Source organism: Gossypium hirsutum, chromosome D09 (genome assembly GCF_007990345.1).
Source record: "Gossypium hirsutum isolate 1008001.06 chromosome D09, Gossypium_hirsutum_v2.1, whole genome shotgun sequence".
In the NCBI taxonomy this organism is placed as follows: Eukaryota; Viridiplantae; Streptophyta; class Magnoliopsida; order Malvales; family Malvaceae; genus Gossypium; species Gossypium hirsutum.
In genome coordinates this window covers 39,869,721-39,896,483 of record NC_053445.1, presented here as the reverse complement: position 1 = coordinate 39,896,483, position 26,763 = coordinate 39,869,721, and the positions used below count along the sequence as shown (strand labels likewise).

The 26,763-nt window shown below is 30.3% G+C and overlaps 3 protein-coding genes across 7 annotated transcripts; 1 reads left to right on the top strand and 2 right to left on the bottom strand.

Moving 5' to 3' along the window:
* Nucleotides 1-50: 50 nt before the first annotated feature.
* LOC107891440 (F-box protein At2g26850) lies at nt 51-3,671 on the bottom strand. The gene is made up of 5 exons (XM_016816245.2): nt 2,157-3,671; nt 1,989-2,068; nt 1,687-1,865; nt 1,384-1,458; nt 51-536 (listed from the first exon to the last, which is right to left on the bottom strand). Exons 1-5 carry the CDS (start codon nt 2,826-2,828, stop codon nt 349-351), a joined length of 1,194 nt encoding a protein of 397 aa, XP_016671734.1. The 5' UTR covers nt 2,829-3,671; the 3' UTR covers nt 51-348.
* Nucleotides 3,672-13,575: 9,904 nt separating this feature from the next.
* LOC107892900 (heat stress transcription factor B-4d) lies at nt 13,576-15,838 on the bottom strand. 4 transcript variants are annotated; one of them, XM_041100625.1, is made up of 4 exons: nt 15,487-15,838; nt 14,268-15,355; nt 14,101-14,188; nt 13,576-14,002 (listed from the first exon to the last, which is right to left on the bottom strand). In XM_041100625.1, exons 1-2 carry the CDS (start codon nt 15,721-15,723, stop codon nt 14,816-14,818), a joined length of 777 nt encoding a protein of 258 aa, XP_040956559.1. In that variant the 5' UTR covers nt 15,724-15,838; the 3' UTR covers nt 13,576-14,002; nt 14,101-14,188; nt 14,268-14,815. The 4 variants fall into 4 exon arrangements, with proteins under 4 accessions (XP_040956559.1, XP_040956558.1, XP_040956560.1 ...); XM_041100624.1 differs by having other exon boundaries at nt 13,576-13,893; XM_041100626.1 differs by having other exon boundaries at nt 14,101-14,185.
* A 5,095-nt stretch (nt 15,839-20,933) lies between these two features.
* Nucleotides 20,934-24,754, top strand: LOC107891441 (vacuolar-processing enzyme). Of its 2 annotated transcripts, none has more exons than XM_016816246.2 (9): nt 20,934-21,044; nt 21,462-21,656; nt 21,739-21,903; nt 21,989-22,145; nt 23,428-23,513; nt 23,589-23,837; nt 23,907-24,122; nt 24,189-24,395; nt 24,468-24,754. In XM_016816246.2, the coding sequence occupies exons 2-9, from the start codon at nt 21,468-21,470 to the stop codon at nt 24,618-24,620; spliced, it is 1,422 nt and encodes a 473-aa protein (XP_016671735.1). In that variant the 5' UTR covers nt 20,934-21,044; nt 21,462-21,467; the 3' UTR covers nt 24,621-24,754. The 2 variants fall into 2 exon arrangements, with proteins under 2 accessions (XP_016671735.1, XP_040956556.1); XM_041100622.1 differs by lacking the exon at nt 20,934-21,044 and adding an exon at nt 21,203-21,289.
* The last annotated feature ends 2,009 nt before the right edge of the window (nt 24,755-26,763 follow it).

Here is a 26,763-nt window from a genome sequence, read left to right as displayed (position 1 = left end):
TGTAATAGAAATATATTATTAGATTGGTTCATTTTTGTTAAAAGAAATGATTAGAAAAAAAGAAGATTTACTTCTCATGATTGTCAAATGCAATATCAACAAATAATCATAGAAGAAGAAGGGTTGAAACAAAATTTGGAGGGTGGAAAAGGAAGGACAACCTACATCGTCTGAGGTCTACAGCATATAAATATTCCATGTTTCACAAAGTGGTTCTTCTCTACCCCCATCAATAAATCAACACAAGCTTTACATAATCGTGGGATATGCCAAGACGGATTTTAGAACAATGCTCCCCTCCACTTTCAGTACCACCATTTTTATAGACATGCATGAGGAGGGAAATGGCTATTCCAGGATTTCAGCTGGCCACAGCCGCTTCCATGTCGATATCTCCTCGACGCTGCCAAGTTTTCGGATTCCACCATAAAATCCATCTCCCTCGTTTCCCTCCTCCCGATGCTCTTTCCGGTCGATCGTCGTGTGTCGCCACCTTGAGCCCAGGGCATACTGGTTGAACTCTAACACAACCGTATCTGTCAACCACACTCAGACGCTCAATTATTTTCAACACAACACAAATAACTAAACCCTTTATTACAACACCATTATAAATCAATTGCAACACATGTGCAACTCTGTTTTCTCAAGTTGCAAATAATTACCGAAAGAGACCCTTTCTTTTATTTTGATGTAACATGGGCGGGGGGGGGCATTTTGAGCTTTGTTGTCAATAAATGAAAATTTGGAAACGTAAAACAATCATTGCAGCCCCACACAAGTTAAAAAGATTGTAGATAAGTAAGCAAATAGAGTCCATGGGGGGACATTGGGTTCTTTTAGTGTGGTTGGCCATAACTGTTCTGCTGAGACACAAGTTATCACAATGTTGGTTGAAATTACGACATAATGACAACAATTTGTGTTTGGGGACCAACCCAACACCACAACCTGGGCCCCATGAATTCCAAATATGAAAACATCCTACCCTAAAACGGAAGTCCATTAAACTTCAACTTTTTCAACTGCTATATCTTCATTTCTACTCAAACATAGGTAATAGGGTAATGAGGATAATGATTGAGCGTATTCACATTAGACACGTACCCGTATCCGATAGTTAAGTAGCAAAATTTGAAACAAAGTACCCTTGGCCTCTCTCTCTCTCTCTCTCTCTCTCTCTCTCTCTCTCTCTCTCACACACACACACACGGTGTTAATTTCTTCGAGACAAAGAGTAGATATTTCCATTTTGTGTTTGATCTTATATGCAGGAGATATGTCCCTTGGAATAGCTTAAAAGTCGGATAACATGTGATGCTTGCAATAATACCAAAGTAGTATTTTCAGATTCCCATTTGAGAAAAGATGAAATCAACTTACCACTATTATGACAACGGCAGTAATTTTCGTTCCCATCACATGATGCCAAGTGACCAACTACACCATACCACCAACCTGCAATATATATGTGGCATTTTTATCAGCAATAGAAACATTATAATATGATTAATTGGGTTATTTGAAAAGATATTTGTTGCCATACCAATTGCCTCAACTCATCAAAGAAATTAAGATCATATTTGCAATATGGAAATAAACAAAACAAGCCTCCAACAGGATAACATTTCAAGTAACTTCAAAGAAGAAACAAAACATACAAGTTATGAGATACGAAAAACTAACCATAAGGGAATTCTTTGTTTCTTCTCCATTGAATCTCAATGTGATCACCTGGGCGTAGCTCATTCAGACAATCAGAATTATGAAGATCATGTGGTGAAGTGTCAACGGGCGGTGCTCTTAGCCGTTCCCACGGCACGTTATTCTCTATGGCTACTGCCCTCCTTCCATGAGGAGGGTACCTGAAATCATCAAACCAAATCTAATATCAATCCACCAAATTAATTTTCAAAGCATTAGGCCTGTTTTGATCCCTTTGATATGGAACCTGATTCCAGCAAAAGCATGTTCATATCCCAAATTACCTTGCTTGGAATGTGTCAGTACGTTGATCATAACACAGCTCTGCATCATAGCATGATAGCATAAACCCAACATGGCCATTCTGCCAAGGAATTTATAATCAAAAACCGAATCATAGAAAAAAGAAATGGGAAGAAAGCATAAATTGCAATGCTGATTTGAATGAATACCTCACGGTTATAGACCTGAGCAGGGAAGCAGAATCTACCAGTTTCCAGAGCAAGAAACCAAGACATGATTGACTCACGTGGCAAAGAACTCTGCTTACTACAATCATCAACCTTTGGTTTAATCCACCAAGATGGCCTAACAATGGAGAAAATCCTCATCAAACCTTTTGGTCTCCATTGTTTCAAATGACTTGAATCCTTTCTTAAAGCAATAAGCCATTGCCACTCTCTATAAGCAACAGGACCAATAATTCTACCCCACTTGTTTATCATATGTTTTTCCCAGAAATGATCAGTGATACACCTACTTCTTAAAGAGCTGCAAACACCAGCCATGCTACAAAGACTAGCAGGTGGTAGTCTTTCGAGAATGCTTTCCAGGACCAATTCTGGTAAGTCCAAAATTGACATGGCAGCTCCTTCTTCAACAACTTCCTCCTCAAAGTTGTCAACTTTTGAAGTGAGAGACATCTTTTTGAGAGGCATTTTGGAGGTGAAATAACAAAGACTAGAACTAGTTTTGATCAACTTGGTAACGGAAGAAAAGGAAACGTCTTTCCCAAACCAGAGAGACAATAATTTCACCTCAGTAGCCCATGGTGGAAGTGATTTCTTCAACTTAAAAAGGAAGATGATGGGAAAACAAGTAAGGAAGAAGTAAAGTAGTAGCATTCCAAGAAAAATACAAAATGAAAAAAGAAAAGAAAGAAAGGTGAATGAGTGAAGTATATTTTTTTTTTCTATGAGTCCAAATTCAATGAAATAAGGCAAAAGAAATCAATGGTAGAACCCAATTGTCTGTCCTCTCCTCTCGTCTTCCTTCCATTCATAAACAAAGACAGATCGTCCAAAAAACAAATCACAAAAAGAAAGGGTTTTTATTGGTTAATATCAGAGCCCACCAAACCCCAAAAGTGGGCCACCCTTTGTTAATGACTAATCAGAATAAAAGTTATTAGTAAATTAGGAGAAGAAAAGAATTTTTCTTTTGTTCCAAACAACCCCTAAAGAGAAAAAGGAAAACTTATTCCTTTCTTTTTATTAAGAAAAACAACTCAGCCGTACAGACAACTAAACAACTGTCGTGTAATGAGAAAGAGATTTAGTGGATGAAAACCCAGAAACAGATGAAATGAAATAATGGTGGTGGGGTTACTGAGATCTGATATGGAGGTATTTCTGACACCTGGAAAATTTTATCCACCGAAAAGAATCTTTTCACTGGGATAAATAAAAGTCTAGATGCAACCACCCATATCCATTCAATTTTCTTAAAAACACTTTATTTTAATTTTAGGAACAAATCCACAACATTAGAAAAATCTTGCCCTTTTTTCCTGTTTGAAGACAAAACAAAACAGACAACAAATCTGGGTTAGATTGGGATTGAAACAAAACATAAGGAATGAGATTCAGAAATTTGATGAAGAAGACCTTATTTTGATCTTCTTCATCAAATTCTTTCCTTCTTTTTCTCTTTTTTATTTCTGGGCAGATGAAAAATGATGAATGGGCGGTTTTGGTTAAAACGGGAAATATATTTATACAATTTTGTGTGGATATTAAAAGCAAAATTTTATGAAAATTTTTTTGTCATTGTTTTTAACAAGTGGGAGGAAAATCCGTCCCGCCAGAAAAATCAATCCCTTTTAGTTTTACGATAATTTTAATTAAAAAATATTTCAAATATTCAACTTAACCATAGACAAAGATTCTCCATCTCCTCATTTAAATCAAACTATTAATCAACTAACAGCTCCAATCACAAACTTGTTTCAACTTCAATACTTTATATTTCACAATCTCAGCTCAAACCTAAAATTGGATTTTCACTTTTTCTTTTTTAGTTTAAACTTGTTTAACAAAATTAATATTGTTCACAAGTAAAGTTATAATTTGATAAGCAAAATTTTTGTGAATTAATATCCATAATATATATATGTACTTAACCGTGTTAGTATCATAAATTAACTGAATATTAAATTGACTGGAAAATGGTTAAAACTTCATTCTTTTACAATGAATAAATATTTTGAGAGTAATTTTGTCTTTTAAATTTTATATATTGTTGATTGGGGGGCTGGCACGGGCCTTGCCCCTAAAATAAAATTTTTTTCATTTAAGTCCCTTTATAATTTATAAAATTTTAGATTAGTAATAGTAAAATTACATTTTTGTCCCTCAAAAATGATAAAAATTTGATTTAATCTTTTAAAAGTTATAAAGATATAGCTATTAAAATAGTGAAATTGTATTTCTACTATCGTAAATATATATAATTTATTTTCGATCCCCTACAAAAAATTTCTAGCTTTGCTCCTGTTGTTGATACAAAATACAACAAGTGAGGAGATTAATGTGGTGCAATGGTGGCCGATTCACCTATAAAGGCTGAGAGTCGAAACCAAGACAAGAGGACAAGTGTTCAGAGTAACTCTAGGGAGCTAAAAGCTCGACCTCTTGTTCATAGTTTTCCAAAGTATTTATAAGAAATGTTCATTTGTCCACTGGCATGATATGGCTGGATTAGCGTCCAACCCGCTAAATGCATAATAGATAACCATAGACACATATTATTGGTTTCTATCCATTAGAGGTAGTCAAGCCTAAATAGATTCATTATTGTCTTGGAAGTGTGTTCAAAGTAGGATAACATTCACCTTTAAGCTCGAGTGGCAGGTCCGTTTGAATTGGGGTGGGTGGTCATACTTAGGAAATCAATGCAGAGTTAACAATGTCTTTTGGACTTACCACGTGTCTCCTTAACATAGAGATATAACATATATAATATCATAAATCAATTTAAGTCAATAATCATCGTAGCTTCTAAAACTTTAGCTTTACCAATTCAACTAACTTCTCATTTATTTTTAAGGTTATTATTATATACATTGCCAGTAGAAAAAGATAATCCCACAACCACAAGTAAGCTTAAGATGATTATATGTGTCTATTTATTTATTTATTAATTCTTTTTAAATATAATTTAATGCACACATGTCATCATCTAATTCTTGCTTGGGGAACTTTTTCTTTCCATTAATAGTGCACCAACAAATAATCATTATTTTAGTTAAATTGGTTTCAGAAGTCAACTAGATATCAATTCATTTGGGAAAATTCTAAAAACTTTTTTTTTAAAAGTAATAAATATTGTTATACTGCATATAAAAAGTAAATTAAAAATTCATACGGTGAGATTTGAACTTAAGCATTATAGGATCTAAAACATTAATTTTATCAATTCTACCAAAACATCATTTATTTTTAACATCATTTTTTTGTAAATATATTTATGATACTTTTTTTTTCACATTTGATTCTATATGTGCCATAATTTAGTATTTATCTATACTTATTATAAAGTCTCTGATTGAGTTAGTGTCACGGGTTAACTGGATACTAATTTAATTAGAAAAAAGAAAATACCCTCACTTCACAAAGTAAGGTGTTGTTTGATAAACTGAAAAATTAAGTATTGAAAATTAAAGCATTGAATTTAAATTATAAAATTTTTGATATATTACTTAAAATTAATTATGGAATATAATCAGATTGTTTGATAAATATGAATTTTTATTTATAAAAAAATAAATATCTACATTTCACCTTATTCTAAACAAAAATAAAATTTTAAACGTAAAATTTTTATAGGATAGTATAACATTAAAATAAATAAAATAGAATATAATTAATTGAAAATATTCTCATTAAGTGATAAGTAGTTGGTATCTACTTATTCCTTTTTATACCTTTTTAAAAAGAAAATCTATCATATTATTTTTATTTTAGATTACCAAATCTATGTGAAAAAATTAAATTAATTTTTACACTATCAAACAAGACCTAAATTGTAATATTTTAAGAATATTTTATCATTTTATTTTTAAATAAAATAGAAAAATAAATATACATTTAAATTCAAACCTCTTTAATTTTTCATATTTATATTTTACCATTTAACCAAAATTTAATTAATGGATAATTTATAAATATATTTGTTATATAATTTTACTTTTTAGCTGCGTCTATTTTATAAAGAAAAAAGAGTATCTAAAATAATTCAATTTATAGTTAAAGGTGGGCGGTTGAAAGCGCGGACCAATCATCGTAAAGGTTACGGAGCAGTGGGAACTGGGAAAATGGCATTTGATTCCACCAATAACGCTGATTTTTGGATCACTAAAGCAAGTGGGCTTGCACGTGCATGCTTCTTCCTTATCTTCCCCCATCTCACTCCTACTTGCAAGGGAGTTCCAATTTCCAAGGTTGTATTATTCTTTCATGGTTAAACTTTGTTATTACTCCCTTTACTTTATAGAAGTTATGAATTAAGTTCTTGTACTTTAATTTTGTCATTTTTAGCCCTTATACTTTTTTAATTTTAAAATTTCAGTCCTTTTCAAATGATAATTGTTAAATTCATTCATTTAAGTTGCATTCTTTCAATAATTTGATGGGACAAATATATTATCATGCGTGTTATGTCATATCAACTTGTTATTTTCATGTATTACTTGCGAAAAATCTAGTCAATGGATTAATGATTATCATTTATATCAAGACTGAAATTTCCAAATTCGAAAAGTTTAAGGACTTAAAATGATCCAGTTAGAATATATAGACTAAATCTACAACTTTATGCATAATACAAGACAATGACTAGTAATTGAATTTAGCTAAACAGATTTAATATCTATTGTTTAAGTCAGGACTAAAATTTCAAAATTCAAAAAGAATAAGGACTAAAATTGACCAATTTGAAAAGTTCAAGAACTAAATTGATCAAATTGAAGTGGAGGGACTAGATCCATAACTTTTATGAAGTATAGGGACGAATAGCATAATTTAACCTTCTTTTATTTAACTAGTGTTAGGAAAAACAAAAACAAATCTTGCCTAAGTAGATCTTCCCGTAAATGGGATGAGATTATTCGGATCAAATTTAAATATGGTAGTGATGGTTTTTATAATAAATTAATTTTTAATTTTATAAATTGCGGTTTTATATATTTATTTTTTAATTTATTAAATAATTTATTTTTATTTAATTAGTTAAAGTTAAATAATATTAATTATTTAAATTATTAAACATTGTTGAGTGCTTTTTTGTTGTTTCTCATCGAAAGGGACAATCGAATATTTATATACATGATTACTGTTCATGGAACTAATATTCTTAATTAGTAGACTCTATGCATGCAGGACATGTGTGTTGTTCTAGTTTGCCTGCTGGACTTTGTGACCTCTACATGCAAACTCTTTGGGTATATACAAACTGGAATCACAGGCTCCCCTTGCGAGCCCTCCTTGGCATATGCGAACTGGGACCATGAGCTCCTCGTGCGAGCACTCCTCGGCATATGCGAAGTAGGACCGTGAACTCCCTTTGCTTAGCCCCCCCCGCTAGAAGGCCTACACACATCCATCTAGTAGGGCCCAGTAGGGTTGCGAGTAGGTAACTCGAACTTTATCTGAGTTTCAGGTTGGTGATCACGAATTCATAACAAACACAATTGAAATATATTAACTACTTTGATAATTTATTTTATAAATAGTAAAAAAAAAAACTCAAAACTCACCATCTCAAAATGAGAAATATAAGTTCCTAAAACGCTTTTTTTTAATAATTTAAAATTTTTTAATAACTTTACGTTCTTTAAAAATTTTACAATTTTTCTATATTTTTTACAAATTTTTAATGTTTTTAACAATTTACCATTTTTAATAATTTTTATTTAATCAATGTAAGTGATTCTGTCACGTCAAAAATCAAAATGTCACATCATCAAATAATATATCATGTCATTGATAATAAGATACGTTCGCATTGTTTAACTTATTTAAGTGTCGTTAATTTTTAGATACTAAAATAAGTAATAAAACAAATTTATGTACTAAAATGAAAAAATAGTTTAAATATTAAAATGGGAAAAGTGTTGTAATTCAATTGCGAAATGAATAAATCTAAACTATATATCACTTTTTTTTTTCTAATGAAGAAAACATTAGAAAAGTATTCTAGAATTGTCATACTTTTTAAATAAGAAAGTAGAAAGTGCAAGAATTTGTTTTATAAGTATTTGGGGTTTGACCTAACAATCCTTATGTTGCTGCCCATTAAATCAACCAAATCTTTTGTTTGTTTTTAATTACTAGTTTTTTTTCCTTACCATTCACCTAATTTTATATAATTTGATTACTGTTTTTCAACTCAATATTAAAAGAGTTTACTCCAATATGAGAAGAAGAAAAAAATACTCAACTAAGAAATAAGGAAAGTTGACAATTTTTATTTAATTTTATAAAAAAATTTCAAATTCATTTTGGTTTGATTCTCAAATCTCTTTTTAAGTTTTCAAGAGGAAAAAAAAGAAGAAAAAGAAGACAAAATGGAAATATCCAATCTTTTGAATTAAGGAATAATTGATTATGGATATTGTTTTTAATTAAGTTGGGTTGAATGGTTATATTGAGATTTAATCTTTTTTATTTTATTTTAGGCTTTAAATTTGATGATTGTTTGTGTATTAGGGTTTGAATTAGAGATGATCATGTGTCGAGCCTCAACATAATTTTAGGTTTGGGTTCGGCCCGAAAAATGAGTTAAAATTTTTGTCCAAGCTCGGCCCGGATAAAATATTAAAACTTGAGTCCAATCCAATCTGCTCGTATTAAATTTTTTTATATTATTATTTTTATATAAAAACATTTAAAAGATATAATACATCAAATACACTAAAAACACTAAAATAAATATTTTTCAACAAATTGATAACAAATTAAAAAAGATTTAATATTTATACTTAAAAAACACTAAGATGCGCCAACTTAGCAAACAAATGCTTCTTAAATAGTAACAAAATTAACAATAAAATAAGAGTTATACAATATCCAAACAATAACAACAATATAATAACGATATGGCAGCAAAACAGTGGCAAAACAACACCAAAACAGTGAAAGCGACAATAATTTTTCTTTTTCAAATTTGAGCCAGGCCGAGCTAGGCTCGGGCAAAAAAAGCTTACTCGATACTCAATTTATTTAGAAAATGGGCATTATTTTTTGTCCAAACTCTCTTATTTTTGAGGCAAGTTAGGTAGCCCGACTCATCATCAGTCTAGTTGGAACTAAATAATTGTTCCCACGTTGAGGTTTGATTTTTTTGTGGTCTAAAATAACCTTCGAACTTGATAATTGATCTCATATTGGGACTTGAACTTGAAAAATATTTCTATTTTGGGCCTTAGGATTTTCAAAAATTAATTTAAATAAAAAAATTTAAATCGAGAAAAACTATCAAAATTGACTCGTTAAATTAAAGATTGTGTTTCCTCTCGATTAAAAAAGGAAGAGCCTTTGAATGGGGTGATTAATGGGCGGTTGGACTTGATGGGGCGGCCGAGGGTATAGTGTGTATGGAAGTCTACTAGTTCACGGGAGAGGTCATAAATGGTGACGCACAAAACATTTTTTATTGGTTAGTGTAGCGACGGCATCATGTTTTTAAATCAGTAAAAAAGAAAAAAGAAAAACTACCAATAATTTAAGAATACGAGTTGAATTTGTTTAAATATTGAAGAGTTATTTATATATTTTAAGTTAATAAAATGAGACTTCTTAAAATTCTTAGTTTTTTTCTTCTTATTGGTCAATGTTGAATAACGAATTAAAAATATTTATTTAATTTAATGATATAATACATTTCTTAAATTACTCATAAAATTTTCAAACTTCAACTACTTAAATTTAAAATTAATAATACGACTGATTAGCATGTTTGAATGCACAACCTTCAATTTACCGTAACCTTAACAACACCAATTAAATTAATATTATGGTATTGTTTGATAAACTGAAAAATTAATTATAGAAAAAAATTAAATGCTAAATTTTAATACCGAATTTTATAAGCGTTGAATTTACATTATCAAATTGTTTATTATGTTAATAAAAAAATTAAATACCAAATATAATTATGTTGTTTGATAATATTAAATTTTTTTTGGTAGAAAAATAGATAGCTTAAAGCGAAAAACTCGAAAAATCACACTAGCGATTCAAAGCAAGAACATAATCCGTCTCAATTAAACTTCTAGCTGATTGCGGAGGTTCTTCAAACCAATGAATAAATGATGGATAAGAAGCATTTCAGTCAAATGACTATCTGCAGCTCCGCCATCTAAAATCAATTTAACTAAGAGAGCATTGTCACACTCCACTTCCAGCTGTCGATAACCTTTTCTCCATGATATAAGTAGGCCTTCAAGTAAGGGTCTCTCCTCAATCTTAAAAATTGAATCATTTCCTAACTGCACCAAAAAACCACCTAACCACTTTCCGCAAATGAGCTATTTCTCGATATAGCTCCATCCGTAATAAATTTTAATTTTTAAAAATATTTATTTCATAATTTTAATATTAATAATATGATATTTTATGTTGCTTTTGATTATTTTATTTTTAACAAGAGTAAATAGATAATGAATTTTGAATATTGTTCTTTTAAAATAAAATCAATTTCATTTTTTCAACATTAAGTGAAAATTTATTATGATTATCAAATATACAATGCTTAAAACTACTTATAGCCCATAAATAGGAGGATAATGCACTTCTGTGCACTCGAACCGACGTCTTTCTACATTCACAACAATGCGCATGCCAATCAAACTAAGACTCAATCAATTTTTTAAGAATCAATTATTAAAATTTTTTTTAGCATATTTGAAGATATGATATCATCACAAATGGTTGAGTTAGGTTTGAAAATCTTGGTGGCATTTATTTATTTCTATCATAAAGCATAACATTTTGTAACCAAAAAAAGAGAAGTGTTGTTTAACGTATGATAGTGTGTGGAATTATAGGGAAATTGTTTCTTAAGAAGTTATATTATTAATTTCTGGTTAGCTTAGGGTTTTCATAAGACTCATAGTCTCATAAAGGTTAAGCATTCCATGCATCATCCTCCATTATACTTTTCTTTATTCCTCCAAACAAACCTAATCCAAGCAAATGGATTGGGGTTTAGTGGATTTGCCTAACCCAATTTCTACCTCACTTATATCAACTTCTTTTTATTTTATTTCATCAACATTTATTTATTCCATTCATTATTACTGTAATCCAAACTTTTCATAAGTAAATCTAATAAAACAACACTTTTTTTTCTTATTTTTGAAGTTTAAACTCCTCAAATTTATTAAATAATTTTTGTTTAAAGGTTGATGATAGTGGCTTCCTCGTCTTTAGGCGATCTTAATTGAACAGCAATAGTGATATCTTATTTTATTTGGCATTTATTTTTAGTATGATAACTGTCACGCGTTAGAATTTTAATCTGACAAATCACGTGATTTTAAGTGATTTTTTAGGTTTAAATCCGCCTAAGTTAATTTTACTCTTGAAAAATAAGAATTCTCGTAAAAATTCTCTAAGATATTGAAGCAAAGTGAAAACAAACTCGAAAGAGAAAAAGCAATGCAAGAACGAAAAAGCTACAAAAAAAAATCGCGCACCAAGTGTTTGAGTAAATGATCTCAATATATTTATTAACTCAAGAATGAAATCCAATGAGATGATTACAAATAAGGGGAGTACCTCTATTTATAGTTGAACTCCTCCAAATTTAATGGTACATATTGAGTTACATCAACGACTGAAATTAATGTCTATTTACAAGATGAGAATCCTAAGGATTTTAAAGTTTATACATTTTTATCTCTTAGGATTTACATTAATTGCCTTGGTAATTTAAACTGGGGTTTCAAGTAGATAGCTTCTTCATAGATTCCATAAATCGGGTCAGTTTAAATGAGTCAAATGAGTCTAATTTAATCAGGTGATCTCCATGAGATGTTCTATACGCAATGATCACAAATTTTGATCCGCGACTTGTGACACAAAACATTTAACTTGAAATTTAGTGTTCTATTTACTCTACAAATATAAAAAAGAAAATCAAACAAATATCTTTTTATATAATTTTGAGCTATACTTAGATAATCCATTCCTCTCCCGTCTTATATATTTGTTTCCTAAAATGTGTGGTTGAAGATGTGCTAGTAAAGGTGGACAAGTTTATTTTTCCGATAGATTTCATTATCTTAGATGTGGAGGAAGATAGAGAGGTCGTATTTATCCTTGGCGGACCATTCCTTACAATTGAAAGACCACTTATTGATGTTCAAGAAGATAAACTTACCAGTTACCACGAGGGTCAATGATGAGCAGGTAACTGTTAAAATTCTCTTCTGTGAAACATTCAAATTATAAAGAAGAATGCTTCTCAATTGGTGTGGTAGACAAAGCTAATTTTGATTCTTTTGAGAATTTTTATCTGGTTGATTTTATGCAAACTGAAGCTAAAAGAAAATATGGTGTGTTCTTTCGATTATATTCCAAGCTATGCGAAACCAATCTCAAAGTTTGAATAATTGAGTTTATACTTGAGATCTTCTAAGGATTTGAAGTTCTTGACTAAAGAGCCATTACAAAAATGCTATAAGGTGAAGCGGTGGTATGACAGAAGACTTGCAGGAAAATGAACTGAGCCAAGACAATATATGTTCTTATTAAAATCACGGCTCAAGCTAAGATTTGAAAAGTGAAAATTTTGCTAGGTAAAACTATTTCGGGTTTTAGAAATGTTTCTTTATGAAGTAGTAAAAACTTCTTCGAAAAAGACTTAAGTATTGTTGGGGAGGTACTGTAGAGCATCGGGAAGCTGTCATCAAACTTTAGAATCTAAGAAAGTCACTATAACTAAGCGATATGTCTAACAAAATTATTTCATATCATATATTTATAGTCTAAAGAAAGTTGGTCAAATGTTGATTAGAGCCATAGTTCTTCGTTGACTACAAAGCAATATGCCTAACGTTGGTTGATGTTTTTGTTCTTATGTAAATTAATTACATTATTGTTGGTAGGAAGAAAGAAGAATGAAAGAAAAAATAATTTTTCTTATTGTTTCTTGGTGTTGAGATGCAATTAAGAACCATGACTGACATTAAAATTTCAATAGAATGAGCCAACCAAATATTGCAATTGCGGCATAATAGAACTCAAGGATTTCGTAGGATTATTGCAAACTAGATTTTAAGAACATCTGTTATGTAATTAGTTCAAGCAAAGGGAGGCATGAAATGCAAAGCAAAAGGCAATTATTCGAGTGTTAGGCGATTGGGCTAAATCATACAATAATCTACCTATATATGACTGGCTGCAATGTAACATTTCAATCCTACTACAATTGCAGAACTGCAAACAAGATAGTTGTAGACTGGTAGAAGATAAACATACATTCCATGCACATATTTTGAGATTAAAGTCGTGCATTTATGGGGTTTGTTTATTATGACATTTTATGATGACTAAATGACCATCTAGCTGTAGGGAATTTCTTGAGATGTGATCAAGCAGGTTAGCACGTTTTCATTTCTTGTGTAAAAAGGGCTACATTCACACCATTATCTATTTCTAACATCTTCAAATTACGACATCGGACAAACAAAAGGCTTACGTTCATCCATAAACCATCTTATGTAATCATGAGATGGTTTGAAATTATCACCAAGAATCCATTCTTTATGCCTAGTAGGCCAAACCTCATCATGGTGCCCGCCCATATCAATCTTGTGAAGCTTATCAACGTTGATTGGCATTTTGGGAATTGATTGTTGCATCCCAAATTGTCACATTACTCCATCAGTTTGGTGCCACTCCACAACTGCAAAGCATATCAATGTTGTATTTGCATTCCATAAGTGACAATGGTCATAAACTTCTAAAGGTAGGCATACTACAATTTCATTTGAAGAATATGGCATCCAAATAAACTGCAAATGATTTATTAAAAAAAGTTTAAAGTATTAGAAGAGTGCATATATATGCATCAAATGCATGAATACTTGAATCAAATTATAAAATCATTTACCTTATCATATTCTAATCGATCTAGTTGTAGTCTAATGCTTGCAAGGTCAGATGGAATACCAGTATGATCCTTACGGTTGTTCCATCTGCTAAAGTCATATAAAATACTAATAATTATATGAACAATACAATCGGGTCCAATATGAATTAATTAGCCAGCGTTTTTACCTGCTAGCAAGAGGGTATAGCCGTTCGTGGTGAAAGAAATGGCAATCGATTGGAGTAACACTAAACATCAGGGCTCTTTGGAAATGTAGCACGACAGAGTTCTCTATACACGCAGAACCCCAACTATAAGTCCCAGCCAACTCAAAATCTCTAAGTAATGGAAGATACATTAAATGTTCTAGACTTCCAGATCAATCGGGCATTAGCATTCCTTTAATCAGACATAGAATATAAATGTTGAGGAAAAAAATCCATAATTTATTTTATTTCTGAGGTTTCTATTATAGAAAAATGTTTTTTTTTATTAATTTTTAAAAAAATAGAAAATGAAACTGTTTTTCGAAAATATCAGTGAGAAAGTATGGAAAGTGAATTAACTTGGATGAAGTTCACCATTTCTGTCAAGCCTTGTACTGCAAATTAGATCAGCTATCAAATTCTAGGTAAGCTAAGGTAAGGAAGATTAATGATGATTATCAAATATGTCTAAATCAACTAAAAAAGCTAATCAGTGGAGGCACAGCCAGCATTTCAATTCTCGCCGAATATTAATGTTTTCGGGGCGCAAACCGTTCGTTGTCAATGAGAGGGACTCCGAAAAGCTTCACATTACTGTTATTTGGCACAGTCAGTGATGATGAGTTGCCCAAAACGCTGGTTTCAGCAGTTTCAGTGCCAGAAACATGGATTGAAGGACCCAATTGTATGATGTTGGATCCTACTGTATTGGCCTTTTGTTGATAAGGCACTGGTTTCACATGATTTTGGATGAAATAAATAATGTCATTGTAAAGGGTCTTCATGTGAGTGAGTTCAGATACTAGCATGTAGTTCTTTCTTCGTAGTCTCTGATTATCTTGGGTAAGTGCTGTTAGAATGTCGGTACTGCTGCCTCTCGGAGATGGCGATGGAGACTCCATCCAACCATAGCTGTCTTCTGGTTTCAGAAACAACTGTTGAGGTTGTTTTTGGTCGTGGTGGTTTCGATGGGTTTTTCTTCTATGGATCTCTGACAGCAAGTGCTTTGCTCCTTTCCTGAAATTCTCATTTGCAAACTCCCATCTGTCTGCCACTACTTTCTTAAATCCCTGTAAACATATGTTTAAAGATGTTGAGAAAAGATGGATGAGCACTGAAAACACCAGATTATTGAAGCAATCAAAGCTTGAAAAACCATTTCAATGCAAGTGGAGAGATCTAGAGAGAGAGAGAGAGAGACATAGGTATTAAGCTGCCTGACAAAGCTGGAGAAATTGTTGTGCTTGAAATAGTTAGGGAGAAGATTCTTGGCGAAGTCAGTGATTCTCCACACCACGAAGGAGGTTTCATTTTCACCCCAAGACACAATGTGGTCAGTGAGAGGGTCATCAACAAGCTGGTATGTCTTTGTTAGAAATGGTGCCGGAACTGGGTTCTGGGGTTCCACACTGAACACCAACTCTTCACTCCTTTCCATTAGTTCACACTCACACCTAATAGCAGTAAAAGATGAGCAAGTTCTAGTTAATTTCTAACCAAGGGGGGGTTTAAAGCAGTTTCCCCCACTTCTTCTCTCTCTCATTATCACTCTCTAACTTTATGAAACAGAAACATATGACTTTGTCAATAAAATATAATAACCTTGCTATCCTTTTTGCCTCTCACTGCTATATTACCATTTTAAATTTATTAAATATCATCATCTGAGTATTCAAATTCCTGAAATTTATAACCTTAAGGAGCATATGACAACGTCAGCCAAAATTTTTGAGAATTTCAAGATTTACTATAATATGATCCATTAAGACCATTGATCATCCAAATTGTGGCGGTGAATGGAGTGATGCTTCTGGAACATTTTCTTTGATTAGGCCACTCCCAATTTCTTATTTTAATATTCACTCACCTTTTTTTCTAAATAATTAATTTTTTTTAAGATACTTTGTTTGACAAACTTACTACTGATTTTGTTGGAAACTAAAACTGGTTATATATATTGGTGAGAGGAATTCTATTTTCTTTTTTATAAAAGTTTTCAAAGAGATGATAATTTTTTAATAGATAAAAATATATATTTTTTAAAAGTCTAAGACGGTATCTCATTGTACCGAACCAAACAAGACGTATAATCACTTATTAAGAAGATGTGAGTATTACTGCTCAATAGATTTAGAACCTTAATTTATAGCTCAATAATGGAGCATGGTATCACTTGATCTAGATAAAACTCGGACCAAAAGGACCCTGAACTCTCAACAGACTCCTCGGATAGAAAGAAGTGGTTTAAATTGGAGAAAGGGGTTTGTAATTTGGGTTTAGTCTGCTTTTGGACACTTGCTTCACCCTCGAATGCTGTTCAAGAGTAAATGTAGTACGATGTGAAAGAGCATGGTAATGGATGGAGTGCCCTTGATAGTTTTTGATGTTTCAAAAGGCAGATGGTCGGCCGGCGAATTTATTATAAAATTATAAATCATTTTCAGAACAGAAAGATCCAACTTAAACTCCAGATTCCAAGATTAATGATGTGATGAAATGGTTTTAATGTTGTTTTGTCCTCCATATCACCAACATTATATTCTTCTCTACAACACTACCTTGGTTGCTAGCTACAGTCTACAGATACACACACCCCATAGAAAAATAAGTTTTTTTAATATTAACACACAACACATTTAATATTTATATTTTGTTTTTAATGAAATTAAGTTGATTAATTTACATAATTAACGTGCAAGAAAAACACATACACAAAAAAATTAATCTTACAAACAGACAAATTTGGATTTATAAAACAGTGTTTCAGAAAGCACAAGCTCTTAGATTTATTGGAATTAAAGAGTGTTGCAAGTTGGCATCCTTCTACTTAATATATTCCCTTTCATTTCTGAATACACCATAAATGGCTTAACAGTATCAAACCTAATCCAAGTACTTAAAACAAATCAATTAAACCCTATCCCGATTTTTTACATTAATTAATTGCACCTTTTTTCCATTAGATTTGACAATTGATGTTATTGATAGATAATTTAACTTTTTTTATGTGACAATCCACGTGTATTTGTGTACTAATTTGATAAAAGAAATTCAAAAAATTATTAAAAGTTATTTTAATTATAAAAATTCAAAATTTCCAAAAAAAAGTTGTTATGAGAAGTGAGATTGTAATAAGAACAAAGAGAGACCCAACATAAGAAGATAATACTTCTTTTCTTATAAATCAAGAATTTGTACCTGAAATTTATTTATAAGACTTTAATTGTCATAGGTTATGAATGCAATGAATTAATTAAGGGTGCATTTGGACACCATGAAGTAGTTGGATGAAAGTGTAAATATTAATATAGTAATTATATCCTATTGTAATTATAATAAATTCTAATTCCGTAGATGTGTTTGACTGATAGAGTATAATTATATTGTTATTTTTCGTTTCATGCTTGGTCGTATAAATTATAATTACACTGCTACATGATTTTAATTTCTAAAAAAATATAATTATTATAAGATTATCAATAATATTTGAGAAGTAATAAAACCTAAAATCAAATCACCTTATATAATACCTTAGCCTAAGAAAGTATTGAACAATGCGACTACTACTACCCAAAAAATAAACATCCTATTCAATTTTATCTGATTACTTTAGTATTTTATTTTTGTTGGGTTATTCTCTCTCTCTGACATTAAACATATATTCTTTGTTATTATCGATTGGTCTTTGACCAAGTATGAATAATTAATAATAAATTCTATGCAATTTAGTTAAATTTAGTTTAAACAATTTATAATATATACTATGTAATTTAGTTAATTATTTAGCAGGCTAAAATGTATCGAAAATTATCTCTCTTCAATAAATACTCAAATTATTTAAACAAGGTGAACATAATAGCATATAGTTATATTTTAAAATAGTACTATTATTATATAAAAATAACTTTGAAAACTTAAATCATGTATGAGCATGTTTGAAAACTCACAGGGTAATCGAATTTGAATATAATTATTGTATTTACTTGCATAATTACTCCAATTATCATCTCCTTAAGAATTAGATCAGTGAGACCCTCTAATTATAGTGTTGCCCAAACATGCCATAAATGTGTAATACGAAATTCAGTTATCAAGTGGCTTTCCAAGCTCATCCTAAATTTCTCTTAAAGTCTATGGGAGTTTCAGGAGTTGGGAGGTCTTTCACGTTATTATTTGGGGTTATTGTAGTTGAAAAGATATTCATTATATGATAGGACTCATGACAACTGCCTTGGATGTTGCATTAAAACATTATTAGTAAAACGTTGTGAGATAGAAACTTAATTAATGAAAGAAAAAGAGTATACAATCTCCCATTATGATTTGCCTTGTCAAAAACTTTTAATAAGAAAACTTGATGAGACAAAACATTGATAAGGAAAAGAGTTGGACTCCCTGTATAAGACCTTTTACCTAGCTCAAACTAAGACCCGAATAAAGAATGCTACATTAAATGGCCAAACTCATCATTCATCTTCCACTCATCTTTTAGACATATTTGAGGTCATTTAAGGCTTTTCAGACGATTTCTAAACTCCATTTGCAAAACGGATGCAAATGGAGGTAATTTGAGACCCATGTTGAAGCAAAACAACTTAATTTAGGTGTACAGAGTAGATTTATCGGTACCTACACTCAATGTATCGACACTTCTACCTTGATATTGATAATTTTTGCATTTTGCTTGAGATGTACAGATACTAATCCTTCATGCCTCAATACCTCGATGCAAGGGAATAAAAAACAAACTTAAAAACACTTAAAAACATATAAAATTATATTCTAATCACTCTCAATCACCCTCAATCATTCTTAGACCTTAAAGCATACCTAAACATCATTCTAAGCATCATGTATATCATCATCCATGATCAATCTCCAACCAATGTGTTGTAAAAACTCATAAACATTTCCACTTATACACTATTCTTCTTAGTGCCATTGCACTACTATTTCATTATGTGAACCATATATATGTCTTACAAATATAATAATTAATTAATAATTTTTTATAAAATTTTTCTCCCATAATATTGTAAGTGACTCATGCATATCAATCCCTTAAATATGATTTAAAAGTAAAATAATAAATAGAAAACACCCATTTTTATTTTTCTAAGTATGTTTGATAGATATGTTAAACCAATTTGTGAATCTCTTCAAATTGATCATATAAATCAATCTTTTAAAAGTTATCATTAAATTGTAAAAGGAGAAACATGATAAAATCAATAAATGCAGCCGTTTCATTCTTCACAAACAAAAAGTAAATTGCCAGGTGTCAAAGTTTTAACATTCATGGCATTCTATTTATAGAAAAAGTGGGCCTTTGTTCTTATATTGGTCAAAGCAACCACAGGAAGCATCAAAAGGACGGAAATTTCGATGTTTGAAATTCATGCTTATGGGATTCTCCAACACCCAATTAAGGCAATGAAACGTTACCATTATTTTCATCCATCCACTCACCTCCACCACGCCTATGTGTATCTCTTCTTTTCGCTTAATAGCCCCTTTTACTATACCTTATTTATCATTTTAGTACTTGTACTATTTTTTCTATCAATTTAACCTTCGTATTCTCATTCTGTATACCCGGATACCAGCCTATATATTTTCCGCTAAAAAAAGTTAGACCAGCCAATGACACGCTGCCACGTATCAATTAAAGTGAAAAAAAATAGTAAAATTTTAACGAAAATCGTTAAAAATCCAAAAAAAAGAGAGAAAAAACCCCCAAAAATCTTAGAAATTAAAAAATTTATTAAACACATTAGAAAAATCATAATCTAATTTTTGAAAATTATAAAAATATGTTTTTTTAAAATGATAAGTATGTGAAACTTTAAAAATTTTTGATACAATTTTACTAATTTTATGGTTTTTTATTTGTATTTTAATGAACTTTTTTATATTTTAAAGGAATTTTGAGTTTTTAGTAAATTTTTTTTAAAAAAATTGGCCTAGTGAGATAGATGCAGTTATATAATACTTCTAGAAAAATGGTTTTTTTTTTCCTTTTGGAAAAAAGAAGAAGAAAAAAGTATTCCTACCATCGCAGCTCAAGTAAAAACACTCTTAAAATGTTTAAACAAATTCTATAAGCAGTCTTTTATTGAGTGGTCTCTAATGACTAATCCCTTTTTAAAGAATTTTATGATATTTTTTTTGTTTAAGAAAACTCATAATTACTTTAAAATATCATAAAATTATTTAAAAACCCCCAACATTTTTCAAAAAAATCATAAAATTATATAAAGATTTCATAAATTTTTAAATTTTATAAAAAAATTCAGAAAATCCAAATAAACGAAAATTTAAAATTTCGCATACTTGTAATTTTAAAAATATTTTTATAATTTTCAAAAATAGATTATATTTTTTTAATTTTTAAATTTTTTCTAATATTTTGGGTTTTTCATATTTAATATATATATTTAAGATTTTCTGATTTTTAAAACTTTTATTGACACGTAGTAGCATGTCATTGGCTGATTTAATTTTTTAATGGAAAGATATAGGTGGGTAACAGGTATACATAATGAAAGTATAACGACGAAACTGAAAACTAAAATAGAATACAAGGGCTAAAGTGAGTACTAAATGATAATTTAACTAGAGTACAGGGGCCAAAAAGGGTAGTAAGCCTTCTTTTTCAACTGAACCCATACGTTTCTAACACTAAAAACTTTAACCTATAAATTGGGTTGGAATGAATGGAGCACCATTGTGAACAAAGAAAAATCATTCCTTGAAGAGGTTAGATTTTCAATATTCACTTTTTATTATTTTTAACTTCATTCTTTTGTAATATGTTTTCTTATTAACTTTGTTTTGATTATTTATGTTATGGTAACTAAAATAATATAATCATCAAGAGACTAGTTAGTTTATTGCAACATTTTGCTTCCAATTATTTAGGGTGTCTTTGGATGGATGGTGTATTTACTTCCGATAAAGTTAAAAACAGCAATGGTGGTGAGATTAATTACTATAGCCGTGAGGTAACCAATTCCGGTCATCTTCCATTCAAAGACACCCTAAAACTAGAAACAGAGTTGGTCCACATAATTAAATTCTCTATATCACTTGTTTAATCATTAATAATGGAAATTTATTTATTTTTCTTGCTTTTGTCAATTCTAATATAGTTTTAAATGGCATTAAAATTTTCAGAGAAAAATGATGTGTTACTACCGCTTGTTTGTTTTGCTTGCACTCTCAAGTTTTGTGGTCGAAAGTCGACATCTCAAAGGAAATTCATACGAATTATCCAGCTTCCATCGTTCCCGCACCAATGCCACCATTGAACCCAAAATATGGGCAGTTTTAGTTGCTGGCTCCAATGGTTTTGTAAATTATAGGCACCAGGTAATACTATTTTTTAAGTTTTGTATATTCTTTATCAACACAATAATTTGTATACAATAATACATGGAAATATACGTTGCAGGCAGATATATGTCATGCATATCAAATTTTGAAAAATGGTGGAGTAGAAGACGAAAATATTATCGTTTTTATGTATGATGATATCGCATTCGACATAGAAAATTCGAGACCTGGTGTCATGATCAATAAGCCAGATGGAGACAATGTTTATAAAGGAGTTCCCAAGGTTTTTCTTTTTCTTCCATTCTTTTTGTTTCCTTGAAAATTCATTTCATATAGTTTTGTTAATTTGTATGGGATTTTTATGATAGGATTACACAGGGGAAGATGTAAATGTGGACAATTTACTTGCTGCAATACTTGGGAACAAAACTGGTGTTAGGGGTGGAAGTGGGAAAGTTGTGGAGAGCGGTCCAAATGATCATATTTTCATATATTATGCTGATCATGGCGGCGCTGGAATACTTGGTTAGTAGCTCTCAAAATAACATTACCACCCAATCAATTAAGTGTAGTCTAGTTGTTACCATGTCAATACATTATTTGTCTAAACTCTAAAATTAGATTTGATTTAGGTTTAGATTTGCTTAATATCAAAGGATTTTGACCAAAATATTGGACATGAATTTCAGGTTAGGAAAAATATTAAATTTATTTAAAAATTGGATTCAACTTGAGTTATATATAAAGCTTCACCTCTCCAATATGGTAAAATTGTCTCTTTAATCCCTTTAAAATTTATGAATTTATAAATTTATTTAATTCCTTCCCCTCCAAAAATATATTATTCAATTTTGCCCCCCACCAGCCATATGTATTGGCCGCTATGGATTAGTTTTAACATAAAACTAGTATGGTTCTTGACTCACGCTTCGCATTGAGTTAATTATTCATTTACCAAATTATTGAGTAAAAATTTGAAAGTCGAAATATACTCTAAGTTTCTATACTATCTGTGCATTTGGAATAGTATTTATAATTGTATTTTTAGAAATTTAGCCCCTTTACTTTTTGGATCTACAAATTAGGTCCAATTAACACTATTAAAATGCTTTTGTTAAATTCACTAGTGTGACATATTGAATTAAAAATAAATCAATTGGTAGCCATGTGACAAAAAATAACATTGTAATGGGATTTAACAAAGAATTTTAATAGTGTTAACAATTCTTAAAAATTCATGCCAATATTTTAACCAGGATAAAATATTTGGATTAACTAATGACATTGTAAAAATTAAGGTATCAAATTATATAAAAAAATTAAAGTATAAAAATTAAATTTCAAATTTGAGCATAATATAGGGATCAAAACTGAAATTTGACTAATATTATATAATCTTAAAAAAGAAAAGAATGTCGACAAATACACCTTTTTTTTGGGTTAAATTTCACTAAAATATTATTCCTAAAAAAATTATAAAAATATGCCAAACTAGATCGCATAAAAATTTTCAAGGGAATGTATCAGGTCAATTAAACTTAAGACTTCAACTTAATTTGGATCTTGAAATAGGAAAGAGATAGCTAACGCTTCCAACTTCAATTTTTTTAATACACTTTTTTGACGAAATTTAAAATTATTCATAATCCCTCCTCAACTTTTAAATAAGAAGATAATGTGTATTCAAACGTACATCCTCTTACCGTCAACATATTTATATAAGATTTGAGCAATGTTATCAAAATCCCAACATAAAACATCCAAATTTGTTAATTTTCATAGTCTGAATTTCTCTTTATGATTATAGGAATGCCTTCTGGAGTAGACCTTACTGCCAAAGATTTAATGAATACGCTGAAGAAAAAACATGCAGCGAAAAGCTACAAAAGCATGGTAAATTTGATTAACTTTGACAAATATTATACCCTAATTTACTCATTTATTTAATATAGAAAGGATATGTTTCAGGTTATCTATGTTGAGGCATGTGAATCAGGAAGTATCTTTGAAGGACTATTGCCAAAAAATATGAATATATATGCAATTACAGCGGCAAATGCAAATGAAAGTAGTTGGGGGACTTATTGTCCCGGAGAATTTCCAAGTCCCCCTTCTGATTTGGACACTTGTTTGGGTGATTTATTCAGTATTTCTTGGATGGAAGACAGTGACATTCATGATTTGCGGAAGGAAACTCTGGACCAGCAATATCAGTTGGTCAACCAACTCACCAGATTTATGCATTTACACTCACCAAATACACAACATTAATTTTTGTGATTGCAGGTTAGGAGGAGGACAGCAGTTGATGATATGGTTGGTGCTTCTCATGTGATGCAATATGGGAATAAGACGATTGCAAAGCAATTTGTGTTCAATTATATGGGTGCAAATCCAAAGAATGATTATTATTCACCTTCTTCTGATGATGACTCCAGTTTAACAACTACTCCCAGTATTGTTAGCCAGCATGATGCTACCCTCCTCCATTTCTGGCATAAGGTTTGCTTTCTTAACCTCACCTCTATTTTATATCATGTAATTTATATTCAGATTCATTTTTCGTAGTTCCGTAATGCTCCGGAAGGCTCTCCCAAAAAGACTGAAGCTCACAAGCAATTGATGGATGGACTTTCCCTAAGGAAACACATTGATGAAAGTGTAAATCAGATAATATCAGTCGTTTTTGGGCAAGAAAAAGTTCCAGAGATGCTCAACACTGTTCAATCTGCGGGGAACCCTCTTGTTCATGATTGGGATTGCTTCAAAATGCTGGTAAGTATAGCAATTTCATAATGAACAAGTGCAGCTGGGAACCATACTGATGCTTGTTTGATAATGTTGCAGGTTAATAGTTTTAAAAAACAGTGTGGAAGCACATCAAGGTATGAAATGAAATACAGTAGAGCTTTTGCAAATATGTGCAATGCTGGGGTTCATATCAACCATGCTACCCTAGCAATAACTCAAGCCTGCTCCACCAATTCTCCTCCTCCATGAATACATACATCTTCAAAAATAATTTTTAATTAATTATAATAAATTGAATTTACATTCAGCTCATGATGGATGTTTGATGTACTTCAAATGGTTTTTAGTCTTTAAATGATCAATGCTTGACATAAATATTTGTCTTATTCAGCATTTCTTCTTTCTGTTTCTATATTTAGTTTTGATTAAGTTGCATGAATTATTGTTGCTAGATAAGATAAATTTTACAATTTGCACATATTTATTATTAATAACGATTTCTCTTAAATAAATAGTTTTTACAGATTTGAAAATTTATGAAAATTTTAATTTTAAACAACACTTAAAAAAAATGAGATTTTTATGGGTTATCTAAAAATATGAAAATGGTATGTTGCAACAATTATGTACCAAGATGGTACATTCAAATGGGTGGAAGGTAGTGCATAGGCGGCACCACCCTGATTTTCTGACACAAATCACATGAAAAAAAAATAATAGTAAAAATCGGACCCGATGGGACAGCACACTGGGTCACGCCTAGGGAAGAGGCGAAACCCAGTGATGGAGGAGGTGGCACTAGTGACGCCTCTAGCAGAGGCAGCACCACGGTGGCAAGCGATGCGACGGCTCATGCGAGGTATTTGTTTTTATTGTGTATTTGGGGATCTTATAATGGTCCCCAAGGTTCATTTTTGGCCAGTGAGTGAAGGAGAAGAAAGAGAAGGAGAAGAAAAGAAGAGAAGGAGGAGGAGAAGGAGAGGGCAGGAAGGGAAGGGAAGAAGAAAGAAAAAAGAGAAGGAGAATAGAGAGAGGGAAGAAGAAAGAGAAGGAAAAAAATAAATAGAAAAGGAAATGAGAGTTTGTTTTGTTGTCTAAGGAAAATTAGGTGTTTAAGAACATGTATTTTTTTGTTGTAAATTAATGGATTAATGGATTAATGTTAATTTAATTTATTTTTGTTGTTATTATTGTTGATTTAATTCGGATTTAAATTTTAATTTATTTTTATAAGGTATTATTTGGTTAAAAGGGGCTATTAAGGTATGTTTGTATTTATTTTATATTTTCATTCATTCATAATTTATTTTTAATGTTTATTGAAGTAAAAAAACCTATTTATGTTATGTACAAAGAATGTTTTATTTTTTTATGTAATTTATTTGTTATGTGTGTTTTAGGTTGATTAGATATATTTTTTATGAAATTTATTTGGCATGTTTTTTTGACTATTTTAATATTTTTTTATTTTTTATGTAGGTAAAAGATGAGACTATTGATATGGAATTTGGAATTTATGAGACAAATTAGGAATTAGTTTATATGTTCTAATTTTTTAAGATTTTATAATTGAGAATAAGAGTTTATGTTTTTAAATTTTATTTTAGGTTCTTATAAATATTATAAATGAAATTTCTTTTGAAGTTATATGAAAAACAACTATATTTTTTGACAATAATTAAGTTGGCATGTTATTATATATATTATATTTTAAACCAAAACATTTTACTTATTATCATTTTAAAATAATAATAAAAATATTCATATTTATTATGTTTTGCTTATGTTATGTTATTGTTATATTTTTTTATTGGTATGTTATTTTTATTATTTTAACATTTTTTTGTTTTTTTATGTAGGTAAAAGATTAAACCATTTAGGGTCTGTTTAATTGCCAGTAAAATATTTTCCGTAAAATGATTTCTGGAAAATGTTTTACTTTTCTGTAAAATGATTTACTGGAAAATATTTTCTAGTGTTTAATTGAATCTGTGTAAAATATTTTCTGCTGCTTGACAGATTTTTTGAAAATATTTTTCGGAAAAGTTGTTTTTACATATATTAAATATATTAATAATTTTTTATATTTTAAATTATTTTTACATATATTGCAATGATTTATTTATAATAATACTCAATTATTAAGCTACAATATTAATCGTTATAAATTGAAAAAAACTAATATGAAATAAATTATTTGTAATTGTGTTAAAAAAACAAGTATTGAATAATTAAAAAAACAAGTTACTGGAAAATCGATAAACAGAAGCAGTTTTCTACCGGAAATGAAGGAAGGAATGAAGGAGGTGATAGAGAGGAGAGCACGAAAAATGTCTTACAGAAATTGAAAGGGTAAGACATTTTCCCTAAAATGTAACCCATTTTCCCTTGT

Excerpts from the sequence above, each read along its gene's own strand:
- LOC107891440 (XM_016816245.2), bottom strand. The coding sequence starts at position 2,828 with ATGCTACTACTTTACTTCTTCCTTACTTGTTTTCCCATCATCTTCCTT. Across the intron at positions 1,459-1,686 it reads AAACAAAGAATTCCCTTATG|GTTGGTGGTATGGTGTAGTT; the intron begins GTTAGTTTTTCG and ends TATATATTGCAG. Across the intron at positions 537-1,383 it reads CTGCCGTTGTCATAATAGTG|ATACGGTTGTGTTAGAGTTC; the intron begins GTAAGTTGATTT and ends TGTGGTTGACAG.
- LOC107892900 (XM_041100625.1), bottom strand. The coding sequence starts at position 15,723 with ATGGAAAGGAGTGAAGAGTTGGTGTTCAGTGTGGAACCCCAGAACCCA. Across the intron at positions 15,356-15,486 it reads TCAGGCAGCTTAATACCTAT|GGATTTAAGAAAGTAGTGGC; the intron begins GTCTCTCTCTCT and ends ATATGTTTACAG.
- LOC107891441 (XM_041100622.1), top strand. The coding sequence starts at position 21,218 with ATGGATGGTGTATTTACTTCCGATAAAGTTAAAAACAGCAATGGTGGT. Across the intron at positions 23,514-23,588 it reads CGAAAAGCTACAAAAGCATG|GTTATCTATGTTGAGGCATG; the intron begins GTAAATTTGATT and ends GATATGTTTCAG. Across the intron at positions 24,123-24,188 it reads TCCTCCATTTCTGGCATAAG|TTCCGTAATGCTCCGGAAGG; the intron begins GTTTGCTTTCTT and ends CATTTTTCGTAG.